The sequence below is a fragment of the Carettochelys insculpta genome, chromosome 6, assembly GCF_033958435.1.
Source record: "Carettochelys insculpta isolate YL-2023 chromosome 6, ASM3395843v1, whole genome shotgun sequence".
Taxonomy (NCBI): Eukaryota; Metazoa; Chordata; order Testudines; family Carettochelyidae; genus Carettochelys; species Carettochelys insculpta.
Window position 1 is genome coordinate 63,813,974 of NC_134142.1, and position 16,648 is coordinate 63,830,621.

Sequence of the window (16,648 nt, forward strand, 5' to 3'; positions counted from 1 at the left end):
TCACATGTACTGCAACACCAAGACAAAAAACCATGAGATTAGGATGATGCAGCAACTTGAATTCAGGACTGACTTATTTTTCTGGATATGTGGGTCAACTTTTTAAAAAGACACCTGCAATGAATTAAAGGAGTCTTTTATTTGTTATATTGAAGAATGTTTCAACTCTCCCTTCCCTTCTCTTCTCCTTTAACCTGTTGCTTATCTATCCTGTATAAAAGACCTCTTCTTAAGTTGGAGATACAGTGGTGGTGTGGTCACGCTCACAACAATTGAGTGCCTTGAATTTATCAGAAAACTGTCTGTCTCCAGCTAGATGAGCTTCATTGAGTTTAGGTGCTGAGAGCTTTGTTGTGGGGAAGGTAATACCAGAACCTGTTTATAAACCTAGTTTCCAAATACTCAAGATAGGTGTGGTTTTTTTTGTTTGTTTGTTTAACATTACTCTATGAAGAACATCGACTAAATCTAATTCATGCAACTGTAGAGACTATTACTCATTGTCTTACATTTTAGTTCACAAGCAGAAACATGTGAAGATACTTGCAGTAATAAACTGACATTACCTAATAGGAATGGTTCTCAGCCCAGGGTACATGTACCCATGGGGGTATACAAGTGCTATAGCAAATCCATGAACTCCTCTAGATGTCTGTTTAATTTTACGTTGTGCTACATGAAAAGCACTAGCAGAGGCGGTACAAACCAAAATGTCATACAATGTATGTCTACTGCTCTATATTATATACCTAAATTTAAGTATGGTACAGTAAACCCTTGAGATTGCACGGGTCTTGGGTTAACATGACAGCGGTGGCAGCCGTGAGTCAGGCTGCCATCCCTTACCGGAGTAGGGAAACTGCTCGTGTCAGGGCAGCAGCCTGACTCTTGGCTGCCACCCTCACAGAAGCAGTTTCCTGGGCCCTGGAGTGGGGTGGAACTGGGAATCGGGAGGCAACCTGGATCCTGGCTCCCCTCCCCTTGAAGAGCTGGGTAACTGAGGGGAGCAGTAGCTCTGGTCAGTTTCCTGGTTCCAGCCAGTGGAGTGGAGCTAGCAACCAGGGGCAGTCTGGCTCCCTGCTCCCTTCCCCTGGCTGGAGCCAGGAAACTGACCAAGGCTGCTGCCCTGGTCAGCTTCCCAGCCCTGCAAAGGGAGGGGAGCTGGGACGCCAGGCTGCCCTCTGGTTCCCAGCTCCCCATCACTCTGGGAGCTAGGAAACTGACCAGCCCACAAGGCTGCAGCATGGTTCCCCATCTCCCCTCAAATTGCCTGAAAGTTTGTTATGCGGGGGTGTTGCAGGAATGCAACCCCCATATAACTTAAGGGTTGACTGTGTATTTATCTTCCATACGCTCAGACTGACAGTCTTAAAGCAGTCCAAATTCAGAACCAGAACAGTTGTAACAAACTATGGATGAGGGAGGAGAGATCCTGTGTGTAAATGTCTAAAATGCAGTGATCAAATGGTCGACTCAAACCATCACAAATTCAGCTGCCAGAATGGTCATGTGAGTAATGCTCATCCTAGGTTAAGACTGTCTGGTGCTATGCAGACAGCTGCTTGAGGAAAGCTGTTTATAATATTTGTAAAGAGATGAATTTCCAGTTGTCTGTAGGAAATGCTATTGAAAATAATGTTTAGTTATATACACACAGCACTCAAGCATGCACTGATTCTATTCAAGTACATTAGGCAAGTCACGTTGAAAAGTGATACGTACAATCCATGCATTCAGATTATTTTGGATTAAAGGAAGATGCTAATCACGGGACCCAATAGTCTGATTTTGTTCTTTTGTGAGGTTTTTATGTTAAGACTTTGTGGTGTAGGAAGAACTCAGGAAATCACCAGTAGCTAGAAAAGGATATTTACATTTATGGTAATGTTCTAGCACAGGGATGTAACAGCAGAAAGAAAATAAACCTGAAAAATGCTTGTTAGTTGATGATGATTTTTCACTCATACCTTTAGTATTTTTTTAACATGCAGGTGAATAAGTCTGAATAACCCCTAGTCATATACAGGCATTATATCTGCAGTTATATGCTTGTTTTAATATTGTTTGAGATTAGTGTTTTGCCTTCCAATTATCTTTACAGTATACTACAAAGGGCACTTTTTTAACCTGAAAAGACTAATCCATATCACCTATACAACTTTTATGGGTTAACGTTCTCTCTCTCTCTCCCCCTCCAATTTTTACAGGACATTAGACCTTACTTCCTTCTTGAGCAACTCCTTCCAAAGCAACATCTCATCATGGCTGAGTTGTCAGCTGAAGAAATTCAATTGAAGGCCAACCAAATCACTGATGAGGTAAACTCTTTTCTCCTCCCCCCAAAAGGCTCTTGTAAGGATTCTAATAGGATAAACTGTATACTGTGCAAACTTGGCAAATGGGAAGGAGGAGGAGCCTAGAAAGAAGACTGCAAGAGCAATGCTGAATATCCCAAACTTCTGTGTCTTCACCTGGATTTTAACTTGTAGCTGTTGGGGGCCAAGGCTTTTTAACATATGAAATGCCAGGCTCCTACCTAAGTTTTGGCTCCTCCCTGATCTAAAGTGCTGAGCACCTACAACTCCCATTTGAGATCAATGAAATGTGAGTGCTCGCCTTTTTCAGTCAGACACTTGCACACATTTAGGGTCCTGAAGTTATGCTCCTATCTATAGTAATTCTCCTTGAGATACCACAGAGCAGTTTTTTTCTAGTGGAGCACTTAAATACGAACTTCATGTCATTGATCTTAGTCTGTACTGAGAAACCTGAATCAAAACTTGATGACTAATGGAAAAGACTCCTAGATCACTATATCTCTATATAGGCTTGGACAGTGGCTTCTCTCTCTCCCAGGTTTATGAAGCTTTGTGCATGACCTTTAGGAAGTCCCCAAACTTAGGAACAGCTTATTTCCAAAAGTTTGAGTTGGTTGTTGGAAGCTAAGAACATGTTGCGTCAGTCAATGTTACAAATGGTGGCTAGGTTCCCAGTCTAGTCTACAAAAGCCTAATTAAGCCATAAAGTAGCTGACATACTATATGTTGGCAATGAAAAATAGTTTAACCTTGAATGCTGGTCCTTGAGGTAAAGCAAGCTTAATGAGAGGGAGATAAGGTGGTAGGTGGTGGTTTTGAAGGGGACTTCTGGTTATTCCTTGGCTACACTCACTAGTGAGTGACCTCAAGTAGGAGGCAACCGTACAGCTGGTGGCTGGAGAAAAGTAGTATCTTCCCCTTCAGAGTGCCACTTTTCTCTAGCTGCTGGCTGTGTGACCACCCCTTGCTCCTCCTGAGTTGTCCTACCAACGTTTGCACTGCTTGCCACTCCTAGTACCTCTTTCCAGCAGTCTTGTGATCAGGGCTGTCCTTACCCATATGCAAAATACGTAGCTGCATAGGACATCCAAAATTTGGGGCACTACTGGGCACTAGTGACCACCCAGTTCTTTGTGTTCTTCTGTGGCTTTGCTTTCTCCAGGGAGGGTCTAGTTACTTTAAAAGTGAGAGCCTTCCAGACCTATTAATAGAACACTGAACCTGTGAAAGAGCCATTCAAGTGAATGAACCTGTGAAAGAGCCATTTTACAGGCATCTGCCAATCCCAAGTATGTTCTCTTGGCTTCTGGATTTACTGCTAGTCTACAGGAACTTTGAAATTTTTCATTGGTGTGTGGCTGAAGATTGTGTTGGGGGGGAAAAAAAAAATCATCTCTCTAAATTCTCACCCCTTTCTTGGGGTCACCATTGAGCAGAGTGCACCAGTTATATAGTACTGTGTAGGGTCCCATAAATCTTAAGGACATCCTCGCCTGAGGCTGCAGGTGAGCTTTTGTAATTCAGATGGCTTTTATCTGAGTGCCTGTATCTTACTCTTAGTGTTTGAGTACTTTATTGATTCTTTTAGAACATGTGCTTCACTGTTTAATCTTCTCTTTCTAGTCTTTGGAAAGCACAAGGCGGATTCTTGGCATGGCTGTTGAGGTAAGGAGCGCTTACCATCTTTGGAAGTGCATCAGTATGATGAAGCAGTGATTGGCTATACAGGGGTAGATGGTAAAAGCTAACCATACTTTATACATTTGACAAAGTACATATAGTTTGCTTTGATCTTTCAGTTTCAGTAATTTTGTAACAAAATAGTAATTGACACTTACACAGTTTTGATGCTATAATAACTGGAAACACCGTTGACTGGCGGAAGATGAAACAGACAAGTGTGCCTTGACTGAGGGGCAGAGAGGGTGAGGGAGACAAGGGCTTTAAAATATCTCTTTCCCCCCTCCCCCCGCAAAAGGATACAGAATTTGGAGATAAATTACGGTATTGGTTACCCAATGAAACTTTCGTTGCTGAGGGGAGCAGTTGTGTAAGTGGCTTTCCAGGTTGCAGCTGAATCTCTTCCACTTCCATATTGTTAGACAGGTTAGCAATAGTTGGTGTCTTGTGGCCAGTGCTAAAAGGGAAAGTAATGTTAGCGCAGCAACATAACACAGTAGAATTGAGTAACGCATCAGTTCCACAATCTGTCCAATATCTGGTAATCCATAGTAATTCCATCTGAAGCCACAAAAACACTAGTTCCCAAAGTTGAAACTTGTATCCAGCCATGATTGGTTGATTTAACTCTCAACCTATGAGGAGTAGGGCATTTGGCTGGGTTTTGGATGTGAGTGAGAAATGTCTGCTTCTGTGACGAAAGGGAAGGTCTGACCTGTCTTGGGACTCCTCATCCTCCTTGACTGCTGTCAGTGAGCCAGCAGTTGGGTGGGGTTTAGCATTATCAGCAAACTGAGAGGCATCTTTGGCAAAGGTTGTCATGGGAGGCATCTCAAGTGAATTCTTCTGGGATTCATAGTAAATTGTCTTTCTCTTCTGGGAAATATGCCAACACTTAACACAGAAGACTTCAGCTTTTATTTGCTTTTAGGTCCGCCAAAGACGGTAAAGATGTATCCTAAAAAGGAAGATTTGATTGAGGCTGTGCTCAACGGCCTTGAGATGTGGCACATACTGTTTTAGAAACAGATCCTGGCACTAATGGAGTTAACTGTAATTTGATACCAGAATCCCTAGTAATTACATATTTAATGCTGGTTTCTTCCATACTTGAGAAATTTCTACCTCCTTTAAAATCACCACACTTGATAGGAGTCTTTAAACAAACGGCCTCAAAGCAGAAAATTCTATTTTGTATGCTGATCAGTTGGATCCATGGGTCTCTGCACTGATGTGGCCACTGTGCCCCTTGGGAAATTTGAGCAATTCAGTCCAGGACTAAGCTTTTGGGATTATGTGAGTCATCCCACCTGCTCCTTCCTTTCTCACTTACCAGAGCTGTTCTTGGGGGGGGTGGTTTGTTTGTTTTTTTTTTTTGTTTGGCCTACAGTTGAACAAAGTAGCTACCTTTCTCCAAAGGGCAAGTGGCTGGTCTGATCTGGAATCCAGAGAGTGGGCTCATCTTACTTCCTCTGGAGAAATATGTATCACTTCTCTTGCCTATGCTGGCCATCAGATGGGAAAGCCTTACCCACTGGGCATTGACTTAGGTGATGTGTTTGTGAATTGTGTGTATTTAAATATCTGAGTACAGCAAATCCCTTGAAATAACTTTCTTTCCTGGATAACTCAAAGGGGATTCCCATCTAATTTTTTTTTTTTCCCTACAGTGAGCAAGAGATTCAGTCCAAGTTTTCTTTTTTTAAAGAACATTGGAAGTGTCTTTTAAAAAAAAAAAAGGCTATTAAAGTACAGTTTCAACCAGAATCGCAATTTTATCATTGTTTATCACGTGATAGGATCACTTAAAGTTACTAAGGGCTGAGCTATGCAGTGCAGATCACATTGACTTTAAGTGGTGTTCACACTTGTATTATCAACATTGTACTCGATCAGCATAATTACTCCACTTCCATGAGAGGCAGAAACAATCTTCACCCTGTAGGCTACAGCTGTGCCAGTGAAGTGCAGTAGTGTGGGCTTGTCCATAGCTGTGTTCTGTAGTGCAACCTTCCATTATATAGTGCCTCAGAGCAGGTGTTACTCTAGGCAGCATTAGAGCTTTTGACTTGTTCAGTGCACCAACACAGTGTTTCTGCAAATGCCCTTTTTTCTTTTTTTACAGTCGCAGGATGCAGGAATCAAGACCATCACCATGCTGGATGAACAAGGAGGTGAATTCCACCTGTGTGCTAAACAGAGTTGTGAATGTTAAGTTTTAATGGTCTGCAGTAATAAGTACTTAGGTTGGGTGTCTTAATTAATCACTCTTGACTCTAGGAAACTCACTTTGGGTGTGTCTACACTAGGAACTAACTTTGAGGTTAGGCACAACTTTGAAGTTAGCCACCAGAGAGCCTACAAACACTTTCCCTCCCTTCAAAGTAGGGAGACCAGCTTCAAAGTCCTTACTCCATTCCTGGGAATGGAGTAGTGCCCCCCCTTTGAAGTAGGGCATGTGTAGACTCAATGTCAAAGTTGTACTTCAAAGTAAGCAACTTCGAAGTTCTTTTTGTAGTGTAAACAGAGCCTTTGATATTTGAAATGAGGTGGTTTCACTAGTCAGATGTTCCTATGTTTGTGTAATTATAGTATTTAAGATTTAGGACTGGCTCATGTAACCACAGTTTGCAGGCTGTGCATCTAACTGTACTATAGAGCACTGTTCCTTAAACTTTGAGACCACGGAACACTGCATAATATTTATGTGGAATACTTATGAAAAATTTCTTCTTTGTTAGACCAAAAAAGCAAACCACAACATATGCAGCAAAACCAAAATGAAGCAATTTAATCAGCTATCAAAGTAATGAACTAACATTTGTATCCGGTTTTAATAACAAAATATATACCATCAGTGTGTGTTTTTTAAGACTCTTGTGGCACACCTCCTGAGTTGACAGAACTCCAGGGTTCTGCAGAACATAGTTTTAAAAAAAACACTGCTATAGAGACTCTTCCCTAGCCTAAGTGTCTAAGATGTTAATTTTTTTTTTAAGTAAATGGCTGGACAAAACTATTGCACTATGGAAAAAAAAAATCTTTTAGTTTGCTGGAAACCTAAAATCAAATTTCTATTGCAGCATATGCAGCTGTTTGCATTGGGTTAAAAAAAACCCCGATGGGGAAGACCAGCTTGAGTATACAGATGCTAACACGTCAGAGAAAATCTTCCCCTCTGAAGCTATGTCTAGACTGCAGGCTTCCATTGACTAAACTTCAGTCAACGGGAGAGCGCACGTACAGACTGCAAATCTGTTGGCAGAGATCTGCTGGTTGAGAGCATTCTGTTGGCATCCCTGTACACCTTCTTTCACAGGGAAGAAGGGATGTCTCAACAGAGGGGTTTTTTCTGACATTTGACCCCATGTGGACAGGCCAAATGTAGGAAAAGCCTCTCCCGACAGAACTGTCAGCAAAAGACATGCATATGTGTATCTTTTGCTGACAGTTAGTTCTCAGCAATCTAGATATACCTGAGAGATTAAGCATTATTAAACTCCTGTGTGTTTTGTAACTATTTTTTTTTTTTTTTAAAAGAAAAACTAAACCATATAGAAGAAGGCATGGACCAGATAAACAAGGACATGAGAGAAGCCGAAAAGACCTTGACAGAACTCAACAAGTGTTGTGGTCTCTGTGTCTGTCCTTGCAACAGGTCAGCTAACAAGTTCAGGCTTTGGTCTTAATTTCTGAGGTACCACATAAAAAGTACCCTTTTTGAGGAACATTTAGAGGTGAAATAAGTAAAGAAAACGTATTTTACTTGCTCTTGGCATCAAAACTACACTGAAAAGAGTCAACATTCCCTGAGTGCCTTTTAGGGAAATTCATTGCAATGTGCTGAGGAATGTACCATTAGACAGAGATTAGGAGCTAAAACCTACTTGCAGTAATCGCATTCTAGTTAATTTTTTTTTTCTTCCCCTTTCTAAAAGGATCCAGTGGAATTTTGAAATTTTATTCCAAGTGTTTTTCTGTATTGAGGGAAGACTGGTAATATGTACTGGGTCACTGAGTTACTTTTTCCATTCTTGGAATGGCATGAGAGGAAGGTGAATGAAAGTATTATGGCATTTATTTTTGGAGAGGAGGAACACATTCTAGAATTTAGTAGCACTCAAGTTAGTATATGTTGGGGTCTGAATGGGAAAAGGAAAACCAGAATAAGCATTATTCTTACTAGCAGTGTGCATTGTAAGCTGGGTGCTTGTGCAGCCACTCAGGAGAGATTCAGATGCTGCCCAGCTTGATTAGCAGAGTACCTAAAGCTAGGTTTCCATTTTTACTATTGGTTTATGCTCACACATTCTTCAGTGCACATAAAAATTATTCGATTCCTGGTTGGGAAAAGACTAAAGGGAACATTGCTTGTTAGCTTTAAAAGTCTCCCATAATTTTTTCATTCTCTATTTTGCAAGCTTTTGTCATAGTGCCTTATTTGGAATTAGTATCACCAAGTGACATCTCAAATGTCAGTTAAAAGGCTTTTAGATCCTAATGGATGGTATTTCTGGTGTAGTTTCAAACATCTGTAGGAAAAAGAGCAGAGAAGAATGCATTGTTGTTGTCACATTTTCCCCACTTCCAAGAAATGATTGCCCTTGACAAAAATGTGTAATACCATTAAATCTGGGCAGATCATCGATCAAGACCACACTTCTTGTATCTGCAATGGAATTTGTGGCACTTGGGAACAAATTTAATTTCGATAGGTGACTTTCACAGTGAGATGGCTTGGAGTGTGCTGATGGGTATTAGAAAAGCAGTGATGAGAGCAAGAGAAGAAGAAACTATACTGAATGGAACTGAGAAATGCTGATAGTCCTCTCACCCCAATGTCCATTTGCAAGTGGCTTTGCTAGTGCTTAACACTGATGCAAGAGATCAATCTTCCACACACATGCTGAATTTAAACACCACGCTACACACAACTAAATGCTAAACGTTAGTTATCTGTTAGTCTATAAGGTGCCACAGGACTTTGTTGTTTTTGCAGATACAGACTAACACTGCTACCCCTCTGAAACTAAATGTTGCTGTCCTTCTACTTCATTTAGATTGCTTGGTTCAGAAAGCAGCTTTAAGTAAAGGACTTCAGCTGGAAAAAAAACTGTCACTAACTGCTTGCTTGCTTTTTTGGATGGGTTTTTTCACTGTTCTCTTTTTTTCATTCTCTCCTAACATACTCATCTCTCACTTAATTAATAAAAATGAAGATTTAAAAACTAGAAGCTGGATTCAATTAACTGGTGAAAGCGGACTTTAGGACAAGGTCAATCTTGTGACACAGCCTGTACTGTTAACCATCTGTCTAAGGTGATGTTCTAACTGGGTATGTGTTTGCATGGGCATGCTGTTTGCAAGACATGTGACTGTGGCTTTGTGATGGTCCAGTGTAACTCTGTCTTTAGACCGCACATTAGAGTGGATTAGGCATAGTAACCTAGTAACTCTGGCCAAGCCTGTTGAGCAGAGTAACCTATTAACTCTGGCATTCTTTGAAGCCAGTTGTCTGCCATTTTCGTCATTCTCAGAAAACAAATGCAAAGTTGCCCTTATTCTTGCAGATAAAACTTGAGCAGAGATACTTCATCTGATATTTATTGCATTTTGGAAAGGTGCCTTTTGGTCTAAATCCAGTCTACCAGTGTAACCCTTTGGTTAGGAAGTAACTTTTTTTCTCAAAATGTTTAAGTGGCATAGCTCCTACTGCACAGGAACTTATACTCTTATAAAAGAGACTATGCTGTACTAGTAAGTGTCCCACATTAGGTTGGCTATATTTTTTTCTTAACTGCTTTAACTACTTTGTTACAGTTAAAGCAAGTAAGACCAGTTTTTTTTTTTGTGTGTGTGGACAAGTAGACCTAGTTCACGCTGCAGAGTCTTGTCACAGAAAGTTAAGCTGTTTTTTGTTTTAAAACACTTTGATTTTAAATCACTGTTGCATGCCCACACTATGCCCCTTGTGTGGGCTGAATGCATCCCACTGTGTAACAATCGTAGGGTGCTTTCGGAAGGGTTATAGTGCCTCATGACACGTTTCTCAATCTCCTTGTTCAATGGGCATCCTGCTAGATTCCCAGCTGCTTTTCAACTGAATTATATGGGGAGGCAGCTGAGAGAGTTACAGGGAGTGAGTGGTGGGGAGAATGAGGTGTCAGGTATGGAGTGGGGGGGGGGCAGTATTTGGAGGAGAGTGTTGGCATGCTATCCCCCAAGTTCACAGCCAAGGGAAGCAATCCCCCCTGATGTTGGGGGAGGGGGAGAACCTTGGGCATCAGCCCCAGCTTGCCTCCATGAAAGAGCAGCCTTCCATGTTCGTGATCGGTTTGTTGCTGTAGCTGAGTGGCATGCTCAACTGTCACAACTTCCAAGGCTTTAAAGTGAGGGGAGTGCATACCTGTGTAGCAGGAATGAAGAGCATCTGAGCTCATGACAGTAGGCAGAGTGGTCATGGTAGTCATTATAGGATACAGGGGAAAGCCATTTAGGATAATATAATGGGGTGTGTAAGCTGATGCTGTCACTTATAAGATTGCCACAAAAAACTTTATGCCTCACTGAGTGGGGGGTTTATTTTGTTAACAAACTGGCATTGCAGTATGTGTGCCTCTGTTTTGCCACCAAGAGCTGCCTTTTGGTGGCAAAACTCTTCAGTATAGACAAGGTTTTAGTGACATAGGCCCACAAGTATTGTTGAAAGTCAAAAGACCAGTGGCTTTCAATAGCAATTGTGTTGCAGTCTTCTTGGGCGCTACTTAATAGGGGAGTGAAAGAGAAACAAATCTGGAAATGGCAGAAGTGCTAAATGCCTCTTGTTTTCACCAAAATGGCTAGTAGTGATCAGATGTCTAACATGATGAATATCAGTGGAAAATTGGGGGGATGTGAGCCTAAAATAAGGAAGGAACAAGATGAAAATTACTTGAGCAAGTTAGATGTCTTCGCATTGGTTGGGACTGATAAAAATAAATAGTAAATTACCTGAGGTGACTGAGGAAAATGAGGCATTAGCAATTATGTATTTAAAAACTCTGGCTCTTTACTCTCCATTCCTGTGGAGTCTGTCCCTATCTATAAAATGGGAAATAAGGACAACCCAGGGAATTATAGCCCAGTTACCATGGCTTAACTGCAGTACCCAGAAAGATAATGGAGCAGATCAAGTCATCTTACTTATCACCTTAACTGTTGGGGTGTTTGCAATGGTCAGCATAGATTTGTCAAGAACAAATCACAACCAGCCAATCTAATTTTCTTTGACAAGGAAGCAAGGGTCCTGGGCATAGGGTGGGGGAGGAAGCAGTAAATGTCTTAGCTTGACTTTAAGATAGAGATTTAGCTATTTATATTGCATGAGTGGCTTATAAACTGGGGAAGTGTAGCCTAAGTGAAGCTACTGTAACATGTGCATAACTGGCTGAAAATACTGAGATTATTGGAGATACACACACCTCTCCTAGAGCTGGAAGGGATCTTGGGAGGTCATCTAGTCCAGTCCCCTGCCCTCTTGGCAGGGCCAAGCAGCATCCCTGACACCTATTTGCCCCAGTCCGTAAATGGCCTCCTTGAGGATTGAACTCTCATGTCTGGGTTTTAGCAGGCCAATGCTCAAACCACTGAGCTATCACTCCCCGCAGAGTATAGTTCAGTGTTCATAGCCAAGCAAGAAGGGTATTTTGAAAGGGATCCTACAGGGCTCAATCCTGGATCTGGTTTTCTTCAATATCATCATGGACTATGTAGATCATGGCAAAGAGTACACTGCTAAAGTTTTTAGACTGCACCAGGCTGGGAGGCGATGCAGGTGTTCTGGAGGATAGGATTTAAATTCAAAATGATCTCAAACTAGAGAAATTACCTGAGTAAAAAGAATGAAACTCAATGTAGACAAGAGTGCTACCCGTAAGAAGGAAAAAACAATGGTACACATACAAAATGGGAAATAACTGTCTAAAAGGAATACACCAGAAAAGGATCTGGGGGTCATAGTGGAACACAAACCAAATAGAAGTCGTCAATGCGATACTGTTGCAAAAATAAACCAGAATTGTAATTTTGGGATATCACAGAGGTAGCTGTATTACCCAGAACTTCCAGATCTGAAAAAGTGGGTTTGTCCCACAAGCGTATCACCAATCATTTTGTTAGTCTCTTAAAGTGCTACAGGACTACCTTTTTTTTTTTTTTTTTTTTTTTTTTTTTTTTTTTTTTTATTTCTGGGATGTATTAGCCAGAAATTGCATGAAAAAATTGTGCAGTACCTTTTTGCATATTTCCTGCTGATTAGGCCTCATTTGAAATAGTGTCCAGTCCTGCACACCACATTTCAGGAAAGAAATGGACAAACTGCTGAAAGTCCAGAGAAGCAATGAAAATGTCATTTTGTAGAAAAATGATCTGTGAGGAAAGATGGGGGCGAGGGTAGGAACTGGGGAATTGGATTTATTTAGTGGAGAGTGGGGTGGGGGGGGGGGGAGACGATAAATCTTCAAGTATGCAAAAGGGGGAGGGTGAAAAATTGTTTTGCTACTTTGGTTAAGCAGTGGACTTGAATTGCAGCAAGGGAGTTTTAGGTTGGACATTAGGAGAAACTTAACTCGGGATAGTGGAGCACTGCATCAAATAGCCTAGAAAGGCTGTGGAATCTGTCATTGAAAATTCTTTTAAGAAGGTAAGACAAACTCCTTTCAGAAGTGGTCTAGTTATTCCTTAGCTGTTCCTTGAGTGTAGGGTACTGGCCTAGATGACCTATTGAGGCCCTTTCTAGTTGTAACAGCTATGAAATCACTTGAGTGCCTCTTGAAAATCAGACCCTGAAGAAAGATCTCTTCCCTCACCAGCTTGGGGAAGAAAACTAATCTAGTGTCCTCTTATCCTGCTGTTGATCTGACATGTTTGGTCTATCTCTTTTTGATAGAACAAAGAATTTTGAGTCTGGCAAGTCATACAAGTCAACCTGGGGTGATGGTGTGGAGAATTCAACAGACCATGTTGTATCCAAGCAGCCAGGACGTTTAACAAATAACCAGCAACAGCCACAGACCACTGGAGGAGCAAGTGGGGGATATATTACACGGTATGTTTGTCCATCTTCCACCAAATGTGTGCTCTTAAGATACCACTTGGCTTCTTCCTTGCAGAATGCATTAAAGTCTTATAGTTGAAAGCAATTCACCAAAGGCTTCTTTGCCAATCATTTAGTGACTTATTTTATTTATTTATTTATTTTTAAATGTATCTGTCGTTTCACTCTTTAGTGTGGCTCGGAGCATTTACTTCAAATGGTCTCTGGACGCATATGAGCTTGTAGAATATTCACCACAGAAATCTGAACATTAGGATTTGCTTGGTCATATAATGACCAGGGCATCTGATGCACAGAATTTGAATCCCCTTCTTGTACAGTAGAGCATAACACGTGTGTGTTAAATTGAGACCATTTTAATAAAATGACTGATTTCAGCAAAACGAATTTAAAGACCTAGTAGAGTGCTTCCTGCTTGAGCAGATGGTGTTAATCTGAAGTAGCTCCTCTCCCCTCCCCTCTCCACTCTAAAAATGTGGGTGTAGGTTGTGATGAGACAGGTGTTTTAGTGGAGATTATTGAGCAAAATTTTGGCAGTGGGGAAGCAACTTCTGGGTACATGAACACAGGAGGTCTCCTACTTTCAACAGGATAACAAATGATGCCAGAGAGGATGAGATGGAGGAAAATCTCTCTCAGGTGGGAAATATCCTGGGGCACTTGAAAAACATGGCTTTGGATATGGGCAATGAGATTGATTCACAGAACAAGCAAATAGACCGGATAAATGAGAAGGTAAGAGTCAAATCTGGTTTTCTCTTCCACCTTGGCTAAAATGACACAAGAAGCATTGTGTAATACTCTAAATTAATGGGTTCGCAGTGCTAAAACCAGTAGTTTCACTTGCTGAATTGCTTGAAGGGCTTGCTAAAGAGATTGGACTTCTTCCCTCTAATCATTCTGCCTTGGCTCAGCAGGGGCTGGTAACTTTGCAAATCTGTGAAGTGCTCATCTCCCCTCCCACCTTTCCCAATGGAAGCACCTTGCTTTTCTGTGGTCAGGTCCATAAAGAAATTTCGACATAGCTTTTGACCCTTTTTGTCAAACCAGACTTTATACTTTGGGACATGGTAACCGTTATACCCCAGATAAAAGCTTTCCTTAAGTGGTGTATTAAATTTTAACAGTAGATTAAATATTTTTAAAGCTTTTCATATTTCATCTTCAGTCACCTGGAGTTCTTACACATGCTTTTCCTCTTTCAGGCGGATACCAACAAAGATCGCATTGAGCAAGCTAATGTCAGAGCCAAGAAACTTATTGATGGTTAAAGAGCTTTCTGCTACTGTCCAATGTCTCTCTCCAGCTGCAAGTCACCATTTTCATATCTGAAATTTTCTGTATATCACATCGGGGTAGTGGAATCAGGAAGTGAATGAAGCAGGATGCTCTTAAAGTAACTTTTTTTTTCTTAATCCTTGTATGCAGATTTTGTTTTGACTACATATGCCCCTCCCTTTCAGAAGGGGCACTGAGGCACTTCAGAACGGGTTAATGAGACACTAATATGCATATTCAGCACCTCATTAGTACAATGGTGGTCAGTTGTACTTCGAAACGCAGATTGGCTAGATAGACACGGGCACTTCAAAATAAGCACCACGCTTTGAAATTCTCGTATTCTCAATCCATTTTGGGAATAAGCAAATTCAAAAGTGTGGCACTTGTTTTGAAGCACCCGCATCTATCCAGCCAGTCTGCATTTTGAGAGCAGCACTTTCAAAGCACAACTGGCCACCATTATGCTAATGAGGTGCTGAATATTAACCTGTTCCTAAGTGCCAAGTTAACAATGCCGCTTCTGAAAGGGAGGAGCATGTGTATGACATGGCCCATTAGAGCAGCAACATAGCTTTCTCCTAATCGTCCGCCCTACGTTTCTTAAACTGCTTAGGGCTTAGTTTCACAGCACTGAGAATGTTCTTCCAATCCTCCATAACACAAAGTATTCTATTAAAATGGAGTAAAGCGTGGTATAATTGTGGAAAGGCTGGAGAGGATACTTTATACATTTTTTGAGTTAAGTGCCTCACTGAGAGTTGAGTGTTCTCACTAAAATAGGGAGTCGGTGATGCTTATTACTTGTATTTCTATGGTTATCCTGCTAACCTAATTTTTATGGACACTTTTTTTTTTATTTTAACTTTCTATATATAAAAGAGTGGGCGTTCCTAAACTACCAACTAAAGAGGTTCTGGCCCAATGGCTACTTGTGGGTTGAGGGCTTTAAAACATCAGCTGTAATTTGAAAGCTATTGAAATGGGAATAGATGCATTTTTATTCTTTGAATGCAAAATATTGATACTGTGATTCGCATATTGTGCATCATTTTCTGTTAATTGTGTATAACTGATTTTTTTTTTTTAAACACCATGCACCTATTTTATTGAAGAGAAGAAAACTGTTCCTATATGTATGTAATGGAAAAGATTTTACATAGCCTCTTTCATTTAAAAATAAGCTCAAAGCTATAGACAAATTTAAGATTAATTGAAAATTTAGATCTCCTGGAAAATGTCAAACTCTGAATCTGACCACCTATATAGTAAGCATACAAATTTCTTATTGGGATGTTGTGTCAAATTTACCTCTCAGTTCTCCAGGAAATTTAGCCTGTTCTGTTCTTTCTCCACTGTAGTACCACAAATCTCACCATGTTCTGTTCTTTCATGTCTTTAAGCACCTTTTTAAAATACTGTGAATGGATATGAAATGAATGAGAACAAATTTCTTCACACTAAGTTTTTCTTACTCTTGGTTTAAACCATGTGTATATACAGTCACCCTCTATTCTGTATGATACTTCTGAACTGTGCATGTGCTACCTTCCCACCTAGTATTAAATTAATATCCACACTCTTCACTTGCTCAAAAGCTGTTTCCTGAAGTTTAAATTACTTAGCAGTGTCACAGCAAGTAGGGCACTTGAAATACTAGCTTACTGCAATGAATGGTTCATGTGAAGGAACAACTTTTTGTTCCTCTTTCTTCCCTTGTTTTGGAAGTAAGATGCTTGCTCTAGCTTACCATAATAAACCAGTTTATGGATGGAACTACAGAAGCTACAGTGTAAAAGGTTCCGAATCCAAGTTGAACCTGAGCATTACCATCAGTCTTTTTTGCAACAAACTATGAACAAATGTAGATTCCTATTTGTCTTGGAATAAACTTAGCCAGTCTTTTTTGTTACCAAGGTTCTAGTGATTCCTATTTGAGGAAGGTTGAAGCAGTTTTGAATCTCATGTAGCCTCAAAGGGAAAGTGATGGTTTCAAATAATATAATCTATGATGATATTGGATTGTAATTGGGGGGGGGGGGGATCTCCCCGCCCCCCCCCCTCCCCAATCCCAGTGATTTAGTTAAGGAATGACCGAATTAATTGCATTCAAGCTCGCTTATTCTTAGCAAAACAGCTGGCCAACATTTGGTAGCTGTTGTAGAAAATCCTAGGGTAGATAGTAATTTTGGTGACTCTGTAAATGGGATGTGTTGCACTCCATTAGTTATCAGTTCATTTCAGGGGCTACTTTAAATGAATTCATACAAAAGGGAGA

At 40.7% G+C, this 16,648-nt stretch overlaps 1 protein-coding gene across 3 annotated transcripts in view; it reads left to right on the forward strand.

Moving 5' to 3' along the window:
- The window catches only part of SNAP23 (synaptosome associated protein 23), a 28,608-nt gene extending 13,933 nt beyond the window's left edge, over positions 1 to 14,675 (forward strand). For all 3 annotated transcript variants that reach the window (XM_074998866.1, XM_074998867.1, XM_074998868.1), the window contains exons 2-8: positions 2,208 to 2,318; positions 3,942 to 3,983; positions 6,124 to 6,172; positions 7,539 to 7,656; positions 12,925 to 13,083; positions 13,683 to 13,827; positions 14,298 to 14,675. In XM_074998866.1, the coding sequence (XP_074854967.1) occupies positions 2,262 to 2,318; positions 3,942 to 3,983; positions 6,124 to 6,172; positions 7,539 to 7,656; positions 12,925 to 13,083; positions 13,683 to 13,827; positions 14,298 to 14,363 (636 nt within the window). In that variant the 5' untranslated portion in view covers positions 2,208 to 2,261 and the 3' untranslated portion in view covers positions 14,364 to 14,675. The remainder of the gene's footprint in view (positions 1 to 2,207; positions 2,319 to 3,941; positions 3,984 to 6,123; positions 6,173 to 7,538; positions 7,657 to 12,924; positions 13,084 to 13,682; positions 13,828 to 14,297) is intronic.
- The last annotated feature ends 1,973 nt before the right edge of the window (positions 14,676 to 16,648 follow it).